The sequence below is a fragment of the Saccoglossus kowalevskii genome, chromosome 12 (assembly GCF_978046115.1).
Source record: "Saccoglossus kowalevskii chromosome 12, keSacKowa6.1, whole genome shotgun sequence".
Lineage (NCBI taxonomy): Eukaryota > Metazoa > Hemichordata > Enteropneusta > Harrimaniidae > Saccoglossus > Saccoglossus kowalevskii.
This window is the reverse complement of record NC_140652.1, coordinates 8355485-8366893: the sequence shown is the minus strand read 5'-3', so window position 1 is coordinate 8366893 and position 11409 is coordinate 8355485. Positions and strand designations below refer to the sequence as shown.

General features: G+C 33.7%; 1 protein-coding gene across 1 annotated transcript; it reads left to right on the top strand.

Annotated features, from left to right (window-relative positions):
- Positions 1–6121: 6121 nt before the first annotated feature.
- LOC146735474 (uncharacterized) lies at positions 6122–11193 on the top strand. Its single transcript, XM_085506102.1, has 5 exons — positions 6122–6196; positions 7880–8022; positions 8529–8842; positions 10041–10154; positions 10574–11193. Exons 3-5 carry the CDS (start codon positions 8549–8551, stop codon positions 10637–10639), a joined length of 474 nt encoding a protein of 157 aa, XP_085362228.1. The 5' UTR covers positions 6122–6196; positions 7880–8022; positions 8529–8548; the 3' UTR covers positions 10640–11193.
- The last annotated feature ends 216 nt before the right edge of the window (positions 11194–11409 follow it).

Here is an 11409-nt window from a genome sequence, read left to right as displayed (position 1 = left end):
ACAACCATGGAACACGCAATTCAAAAAGCATCGTACATTTTTTTCTTCCATTTTTTTCTTGGATGATTAATAAATTGTTTATGTACAGGACACTTTTTATGCAGTCTACTTTTACAGTATGCATGCCATAATGCTTATTACCGACTGTATACAACATATTTATTAGAAAAAATTCTCGAACATTTTACACGATGAATATGTTGATTTTAGTATTTTCAATATTAAACATGCACGATGCTCAAGTTAGTAAATTGAATGACGCAGCACTGGACAGACATTATTTCTTTCTGATCTAATCGTTTTTTCTTATTTGTATTAAGTTATACTATAATTATTTATATTGAAAAAATATTTAAAACAGCAAATCGCATGCCAGTGATGTCATCACAGTAATTACTAATTGATGATTATACACACACCTACACACACACACACACTAGGACAGAAACAGAGATAGGGACCTGGACAGTGACAGTCATGGACATAGTGAAGGTCAAAACGTTATTTGTGATAATAAAAAAAGGAAAGAATTAACAATTTATAGTGTTTCAAAATATTTATTCCCCATTTAAAAAAAAAGAATTTATTGTTTAGTGATTGTTCAACAATATTATTTTCTCTTTCAATGAATAAATAAAATATAGTTATTTATAGGTGGTTCTATTTTCGTCGTACTTAACACAGTTTAAGGTAGCGAGACTATTATTTGTGTTGAAAATTACGATTTTCACATTTATTTATTAATTGAGGAAATGCACCATAAACTTTCATATGATAAAGTCAATATAACATAGTATGTCATGTAAGTTGGTTAAAATGTAGATTTTCTGAAGGGAAGCAAGGCAGCCTCGGTAGTGTTTTCCAAAATCAACAACACAGGTTTAATCTGTGTGCCTATAAGTTTCAAAGATAAATTCAAGACAAAGCAATGTTAGGATGTGTTATCAGTAGCTATCTGACACAGAATGAGTGTTTCCAAACATTTGAGTGTTTTTTCTCCGCCCCTGTTTGTTTCACAGATTAGTCATTTGCATATGAATGTGTCAGACACAAGGTCACACAGCCACTGAAAAAAATCATTGATTTTGGTGTTTTCATATGCCGAATTTATCCAATTATAGCTATCCCATTTCTTTATTTTTTTGGTTTCCAATAGCCTTACACATTTGGATGTCCCTACACATGGTAAAACAGACCTTGATGGGAAAACAAATTGATTGTGCCGATAAACAAGCTTGTAAATCTTTGCTGTTACTTCATGGACGTTTTCTAGGAGTTTATGTTTTTCAAAATACAAGGTCTTTAACAAAAAATAACGTATACTTATTGTCGTCGGATTAACACCAAATTTCCACAGCTTTAAGGTGACAATGAGAGGAACTTGAATGTGTCCAGACAAACTATTTCATCGATTATTTACCAACGAGATGTGGTTTGAGTTGGGGGCAATGCGACTAAAACAGTAATTGAAATTCAGGACACTATTTTTTAAAACGCGTTGCTTGAATAAAACTAACCAGACACATTCAATTTACCAGACTATTGAACAACTCGGAAAAGTGAAAAAAAATACTTCTTATCGCCAGCATAAATGCGTAATTCTTGTTTTAACAGAAAAAGTAATTTTTCACCTTTGATTGAGTAACGCATCGTAGAATGCAGATACGGGCATGCAAAATACACTTGTGAAAAGCTTGAAGTCTGGCGATTCTAAAAATATATACTTTCCCGGGTCTATTTGTAGTCATTTAGTCACAATTAGAAGATGAAAACAAGTATGCAAATAATAGTCCCGCTACCTTAAATTAAATTCGATCAATACAAAATGAGTAAGATTGATAGCATGCCACGCAGACCAAAAAGTAAAATAGATATACCAATACTATTCTACAATTTTTTTCAGTATTGGTTCATTTTAGGAAAATTGCTAGTTTCCTTTAAATAAGTAACAATTAAGTATTCTTATTGTGGATATTTCAGAATCAGAAATGTATATGTAACAATCGATAGTTTGAAAATTTAATAACTTAGCAAACCAGATATATCAGTGTATATCTATGGCAATAATGAGTGCGCGCTCTGAAGTACAAGGGCTTTTCTCAATAACACACATTGTCGCCGATGTTAATCACGAATACCCTCTAAAATATTCATATGATCTCATCGTATGTTGGCGGGAATAAAATTATGACACAATAATGAATGACAGAACCAATAAATAATTGTAATTGTGAAATAATTAGTGAAATAATAAGTAATTAGTGCTAATTACCTGTATACGATGTGCTGGGGAAATGGATACTAGGAATAAACGGCGTCTCATTAATGATAAAACACTGCTGGTTGACAACGTTTGTGAACAAATATGGCTGCTTTAAATCCAAGCATGTATAACCAATCAGTGATCAGTGATCAGTATATATAAACAGCAGTGACCCGACAATAAAGAGCCAATAAAATGAAAAATGTGTGTTGTATGTTTCAGTGGCTAACGTCAATAGCCTACACTGTGAAATAGTTATGTTTCGCAAATTCAACTCGATGCGTCAATGAAAGAAACTAAATGCAACATTTCATTGTGTGAATAATTATTGACTGAAAGTACGTATGACATAGTTGACCAAAAACGAATAAACATTCAATAATATTTTAGTTAACTTACTTGTATAATACTTGATGTAATCAAAATCAACTCTATAGAATAACAGAATAAATAAAAAAGATAACAAATAATTTGAAATTCAAACAGTAAACCAGAATAAGCAGAATATAGCTATTTCAGTAAATCTCTGAACATTGAATGGTTCTATGTTTGTACAGCACTTCAGATTATAACCGATTACCATGTTCCCAGATATAGATCTATATATATATGCTGCGCTATTTCCAGAATATTCTTTTTATCATCAAGTAACAGCAACAGTAAACCACAGTATTCATTTAATTAAAACACGGCTATGGCTCGTACTCTCTGTGGCAACTAATTAAATTGGCGAACACGATTTTCATCGTTTTCGTTGAATCCGCTATGCGATGATTAGAAATTCATTAGGAACTGTGTAAATGTTTTTGGAGATTCAATGACGCAACCTGTTTCAGCGGACCAACGTCGCGTATTAATTATTCAAGCTTAGTAGCAGAACGCCTTTTCTGGGTCTTGTTTTTGACGTTTATCCGACAAAACGCAACTCTTACACTATGTATTATCATAAATACTATATGCCACGAGGTTGATTCAAATATTTTGATAAATTATACAAATGCCTAAATGTCTGGTTCCAAATATCACTCGTGTTGCGGGGTTCTTTTACCCGTACCAAATGAATTATTTATACCTCTAAATGTATAGAGTGGTTGTGACCAGTTCAGCAATATGTTTGGGAATACGAACATATCAACACAGCATACTAGAGAAGAGAACTAATCAGTAACAAGTAAAGGAATTTAATTAATCACGGAAAACAAATGTATTACAAATAACATTAACCGCTCCATAAAGAAGGTAGGGAAATAAATATATACGGTTCGCTCCTTAAACAAGGGATATAAATATATACAGCTCGCTCGGGGTTATGCGCACCAGCGCATGTGATGGAATAATGCCCCAGAGCTGACAAACACGAACGAGTAACTTATGATAGAATAAATGATAGATTAAAAATAAATAGACTTATTGATGTAGCTACACAACTTTCAAACTAAATACGGCATTCCCCGTTTCCATTGTTGCCTAAATTATTTGGTTCGTGCACGTAGAATAGAATAGTCATAAAACATACAAAATACGTTTCACAAAAATTAAATTAATAATTAAACACTTGACAGCTAGTGCCCCAGACTAATGGAAAGTGTGGGTGTGAGGTGCATGCGACTCACATTTATGTCCGTACGACTTGCAGTTATGCCCGTGATGGAAGTCAGCACTCGTTGTACGAAGAACGGAGTGTAGTCACCACCAGGTTAGCAGAATTGGAACGATAATACACGTTGAGACCATTCGCTCACAGAAACCCAGCGCTGGTTAGTCTTCAGGAAATGTTCCAACAGCCATGTGCGTCACCACAACTTTTAGAATCTGGGACCAATTTTGTCAAAGGTCAAAGGAAGTTGAAATGATTGCAACATTAATGTCCCGTATGTTAATAATGAAAATCTACCTATCTCCTACCTCGCTGACATATAGGGGTCTTATCTTTAACTGATGATCACAGTGAATATATTTTAATACAGACCTTGTGACACTATATATAATCACCGCTGTGATATTCATAGTCACATACATTCACTTTGGCACGACATAATTGACCTGTATGTTCGAGAAAACCCGTTTTTACCGGAGCTTGGCTGGAGCTGTTTACTACATCGTGATTTTCAAGGAAATAATCCCTGGGCCTTTAAGATAGAGAGTTTGTAACCTTTGTTTGTAAGAGAGATGGGGAGAAATGGGTGAATAAAGCTGGACTATATGTAATGAATTAATGTATTTTCCTTTCGGTCGAATCTGGTATCTCCATGTGTAATCGCCAACAGTCAAATGAGACTGTGGACTAAACTTGTTGCCATGCCCTTGCTGAGGTTACACAAGCAAACTAAAAGTTTGGAGAAAATTATGCAAACATCAACCAATATAGGTATTCTGACACACAGATTCAGGTGCATTTAGTTTACAGATAACTTATGCAAATAAGAGCATATGACAGACTTTAATAAATTCACTCATTAAGAATGTGACCAATCAACTCGCCACGTCCAAATTTGAGTCGTATAGCAAATGTTCTAGAGTCCATTTTTTAGCAACGTGGATAACACAGGCAGAGGTAGCTGGAATATAAATGTAATTAATAACAAATATCCACTAGAAGTGTTTGATTGTTTTAGCTTTTTAAAGCAGGAGTGCTGGTATAATTAGGGCTAAACAATTCAGCAAAATAAGGAAGGATGTGTAGTCACGATTTCTAGTATTTAACTAATCTTATCGATTTGATTAGGACAATTTGTTGTAGTTTATGATAAACAAGTTAACAATAACGTCTTGGAAAAAAAATCTTAATTTAAATTTGGTTATTGCCAAGTTTCTTCTAGTATATCGTTGTGCAGCACATAGTAGTGCAACTGGTAGAATTCCGGGGAATTCTTTTCACAGAGACATGTAGTGCAAAATTAATGTCATCAGAAACGACACCATGGTTAACGTGTAAAATTCAGAAAGTTTGATGTGGTTGAATTTGTTTTTGTGAGAAATTTTCGAAAAGTGTATGAATGGATATATAATAATAATATAAAATTCTACATATTAAAAAAATAATAGTGGCAAACCAAATTACTTTAAAATTTAAAATTAATTTGAAATTGAAAAGAAACAAATATTATATGTATAGTTTGCTACAGAGGAATGTGAAGTATACTTATTTATGTTGGGCTAGGTAGTATTGTATTGAAGCATTTAGCGGATTCTCAATTGTGTGGCAGAGGGCAGTTTTGAAAATAAAATAGGCTTGACTACATGGCATGTGTAAAAATTTAAATCACATACAACTATACAATGCCATAAAGTCACCCAAGATAGGTAAATCAATGTATGTTCTGGGATTTATAGCTGAAACAAATGAAAACTGTGAAATCTACGAGATCGGACATCCACATCATTTGGTCACATATGAACGTTCAGATAAGGTTCTATGAAAGTCCGCCTTTGACAAGAATGAAATCGACACTGTATGTTTATCATTTACTTACAGCCAAACACAGCATTGCATATGTATTGCCATAAACCCGGAACTCAAAACACCGCCCTTTGACATGCAACGCAAACATGATTTAATGATTAATGTTTGTGACCAGGAACATTAATAATCAGAATCAAATATATGCATTGTGATCACAATGAAAGCAATTCAAAGACGTTGCAAAATGTAAAAGAACACCTCCTTAGAAAGAACAAATTCAAAAATGAATTGTACTTTTGAAGTGTATGGAGATACAAGCGAAAACTCTTCACTGGCATCACAGAGAAATATTATTGCCCTGTCAACCGTTATACTAAATTAAGATTCCAATTGCCTTGTCAATGGTTCAGCGTACATGCGCACATGCTAATTGTATAGATAACCTGTGATGCCACAGTGAGTAAGGTCGCTTGTCTGACTCTTGTTAAATAAAGAAGCCTGAGTGATCCTGAAAGATCTTGTCGATTGAGGTGAGAAGTGATCAACACATTCACAAGTTTTCCCAGGTAACGCCGTGTACGGCATCTACGTTCAATCCAAAATAATGTCACAGCCTGAAGATATACTTATTTGTTGTTGATTCAGACCCAAATACAAACACTGGGCTGCAATGTTTACACGGAAATTGTACTTATTCATCGTGTATGCTAGCTACCTTCAATCTAAAATTAGCTCACAGCCTGAGGACATAAGAATTTGCTGATGATTCAAACATTGGGCTACAATGTTAACACAGACAATGTAGTTATTCATCGAGTGTGTCAGCTACGTTCAAATAAAAAATGTGTCACAGTCATATTTATTTTGCTGTTTATTTTTGTTGAGCCGACAGTATTTGCTCACTAATCACCTAGTGTTAATAAAAATGTGCATACTAATTATCTAATTAGCAAAATAATTCGTATTTTTTTTGGCTTTTTCACTTTTATCTCAAGACTCATAATCATATTTCAATGAACATTTGACTTTCTAGGACACTGCACAAGCCTTATTATTTTACATTAAAATATTCGTATATTAATTACCCGATTTGCATAATAATAACTCAGTTTTCAGCTTGTCCATCAATATATCACGTACTTATCTTATTTAAATGAGTCTTTGTTCATAAATACAAATTGCAACAATATAATGTAATATAATGTTTTGGGTTTATAGTTATTTTCTTAAATTGCATAATTATTAGCCAAATTTAAGCATTTTCACTTATTTTTGTATGTACTATTCATCAGAATTCAATAATGAAACGTTTGGAACCTACTTCTGAACACAGAAAACCGTGGTATATCGAGTATTTTAGACCGACTTGCATAAATTGAAAATAACTTTCATCTAATCATAATTTTGCACATTGGTGAAATATTTGTTTTGAATTATTAAATGGCCCATCTATATAACGATTTTCTTTTATTAATCACGCCACGGCTGTCCACTCATCTTTGCAAATAGAAGATTTAATCTGCATCTACACTCACAGTGTAGTTGTCGTAAAACATTACCTCATGATGACTGATATTACCTGTACGATTAATTAGCTAAAGATAATGTCTAAATACGAGAATGAATCTGGCAAACCAATGTATTATGACATGAAATTTATGTATTATCGCTGGAAAATGTTGTACGATTTCACCAAAATATTAATATATGTTCAGGTACATAGATGGTAGGTGATGAATCTTCATTAGGAAGATAAACGTAACCCTAATAAGTACATATAAATATACATTGTTGGCACTATTCATCATTGCACACTGAAAGTACAAGTGAAATGTATACAGTGGATGCAAAAAGAAAACGTGCTGCTCTTTTATCTGTTGTGTCTAGTTGTTATGTCATTACTAGAGCGCACATGCTAATTGTATTATCAACTGTGCAACCCCAGCCTGGCCGTTGTCAAAGACAGAAACCAGAACGAAAGTTGAGAAGTGATAATGAACACATCAACCGAACATTTTTTTCCAATTATCAGGTCGTGGTGCTGTGATTTCTATTGTTGGTCACATGTTGGCGCAATATTGCGTGTTTACTATATTGTACGCATCTTTACAATATTGTAAAACGAAGGTATCGATTTTGTTTTAGACTTGTTTTAATCAAATCTGACTGCCAGTCATGAACGCCAAAGATGTGATATCGTTTTCTTTATACAGAACGCGTTTTGTTCACATCTCAGCAGACGACATAATACAGAAGCTGGATTTTCAAGAGTCGGATACTTTACTAGACGTGTGCTGTGGAACAGGAGAGTTAACAAAACTGGTGACTGAAAATGCCAGGATAAAGTCTACTACAGGTTAGAGACGATCAAGTACATTGGATGCAAGACTAATGTAAATACTGGCAACGTTTATATTCATTCCTAAAATGAAATAAACATTACTATTTCAAGTAAATTGTATTGACATAAATCTATTATAACCTATAAAACTATTAACATTTTGGCAGAGATAGTACTGTCTAGACTTAGTGTTTGATATACCAGTAATTTGTTTAATCAACCACCACCTTAAACTAATCTGTTTACCACTTTCCGTGGAAGACCATTGTTATTACAAAGTCTTTATGTCAAAAGAGACAATGATATGATCTAAATCAAAAAGCTTTACATGACCAAATGCAGTATATTTATGTCCTTCTGTTATTTTTGCCGGCAATTTGAATATTGCAAATAATTCTCAATCTGAAATAGACCCAGTGCAATTGCAATGTACATATAGAGTGCGATGTATTTATAGGTTGTGTCATTTGACCTGTCAAGTGTTCGTTTGTTTTACTTTGTCTTTATTGTTCACATTTTAGCAATTGACATCAATCCGACAATGATAGATATCGCAAAATCTACATACAACGCTGACAATATTGCATATCTTGTTGGTGATGCTGGTACTGCTGAAACATTCAAACCAGAATGGAAAAACTCATTCGATAAAGTTTTGGCCTGTTATGCTCTGCATTGGATTACTAACTGGTATGATACCTTAAGATATCTCCACGAATGCTTAAAACCAGGCGGGGAGGGCTATATAAATATGTGTGTCGACAAACCATCAATGTTGTTCAATGTAATACAAGAAACTATCTCCGAGTTACCAAGATGGCAACAGTTTCTGAAGGTTTGTAAATTTTACAGTAAGATGTTTTGTGATATGGCAATGGGTAATCATCTGACAGTGACGTACATGACATATGGCTAGTTTTATTAGGTGTAATAATGGTGTAAGCTTGGATGCATATTACATTTACACAATCATTTAAATCTCAATCAAAATTTACACATCTAAATAGCTTAGTGTTTGATTCGAACTGTTTGTATTTTTGCATTTATTACGATTGCATCAGCTTTGGTTGCATTACCTTTTTTATTGTTTAGCTTTGTTTTTCCTTTGGCTTTTTTTGGTCATAGCGACGTCGCCTGTTCATCCTTCAATGTCGACTATTCTTATCATTGCAAAGTAGAATTTTTCAAGCTTTGGATTGTTCACCCATGAACAGGCAACGTGGGTTTAGATCGTAGCGATTTGTGCCCAACAATTCATATATTTCTTTTGGCACTTTCAGACCTACTGACTCACTGTCTTTAATGTTATTTTTCTTCTGCTTTTAACATGAAACTTCGAGTTTCTTAATTCTGCAGGCGAGAGTATAAATTATGTTTTAATTACTTGAAAAAACTAGTTTAAACTTCGTCGTATTTCTGATGGACCACTGTTTATACAAACTTTTCTGTCTCTCACAGTGTGAAACCAATCTCCGGGGTAGATGTATGTTTTTGTGCTCCTCGAACCTTCTACCACATGTGTCTGTGTGTAGCTGTGAACGCATTTATACGATTACCATGTTAAATACATCATCTCCAATCTATGTCTACGTAGGGCAAAAACCGTTTTGGCGTTTTTATATTTTGAACTTTGTGTGTCATAAGCAGCCATGATCCCGCATATAGCAACCAGCCTACATGCTTATTATTTTCAGTGGTTCTAATCATGTTGCTTGATATAATTCAAAATTCGTCAAATTGTTTGTGGGAAAAAAAGAACATTTCTGAAATAAGATTTAAGCGAACACTAACAATAGTTTAAATGATAATATATCTTAGATGCAAATAAACTCGTGACGTTTTGCTTCTCAAATACTGTATAATTCTCATGATTTGGGTGATATGACGGAAGATGGAACATTATTTGAAGAACATAAACTAGTTGCTTTCAATCTCTCTCTCCCATTACCTGTTTTTAATAAGCATTTTGTTAATCACATCAACCCATATTACGATACTCTTTCCAACTATGTTTAACACCACATGGATTCCAGTATAAAATGTATGCACTACAAGGGAATGCGGAAGATTCTGCTGCAATTCTCAGAAAAGCTGGTTTTGTTGATGTCAAAGTAGAAGTGGATAACACGTTAAAGTTATACAATAATGTAAATAGTGTTTATTTTGTTTTGCTAATTAATGGATATTTTTTATTTATGCGTCATGAGCTGCCAATCAGTATTTTAGAAAACACAATAGAAGTTTTAGTTTTGTACACTAACATATACATTTATATTCATTGCACCATTAATCGCACGAAAGCAGACTCATGGTCATCTGTTTTCAAGGAACAGTGTTTCTATATACAAATTCAATAAGATATGATAATTTATTGGAACGCAAATTAATGATTCTGATTAATAGCCTGTCGATGAAATAGTTGTAAGAGATATGGGAAAATATAAAATATCTATATTTAAACCCAATTCTATTAACAACCTTGATAACATGACCCTTCACAAAAATATAACACGTCAACTATATATATGTTCACATTACTAGTATGTCGCCTCTGTTCCATTTCTAGGTTTTATTAAAACCTTTCTCTTTCACCTGGAGTGTATACTCGACGACCTCAAAGAAGATTTTTTAGAAGATATTTTTCTTCATTCTGATTCGAAAAATGAGAAGACTGAAGATGGAAAAGCAATATGGAAGATCCCTGTTTTAACTGCTATAGTCAGAAAAAAGTAAACTAAATTCATTGCACGTTATGCCATGGCTTACATTCAGATTAACCTTTCTATTTTACATTTAATTTGCGTTGTGTCTTACTGATTTTCTCTATAGAGATTACTGTTTATTTTGAAAAGATCTGTGATTAGATTCAACATTCCTTACTATATAATCCATACAATCGTTAGCATGTTGTGTAGGGAAACCTGAGTCAAAACACAACTAAAGGACTTGGCGTATATGCTAGGCCAATCATCAGTTAGGTTCCCGTTCTTCTGGTCCACCATTACACGTTATGCCATGAAAATGTAATCATTATTGTAAGATTCTAGGCCCATTGGCCCCTGCCCCCATGGAATTATGTCCCCCAGTCAGTTGACCCCCGACCTGTTGTCCGGTTCATTTGCCCCCTCTGTATATTTCCCTTCCGTTTTGAATATAAAATTAAATAAATATTTCAAAATACTAAAATATTATTTGAAGTTTTATTAGTAGTAACTCCGAGTCTGAGTGTCGATCAGTAAATTAAGAGCTTTACTCTGGGCATAGTAATAGTGACCTAAGCATGACCTAAACAGATGTGAGTATATTTTAGTGTTTGTACAAGTTGCAGAGATTTATATTTATTACTAGAAATAAAATATCTCAAATTACAATGAATTGGCACCGGACCGAGGGGCAACGGGC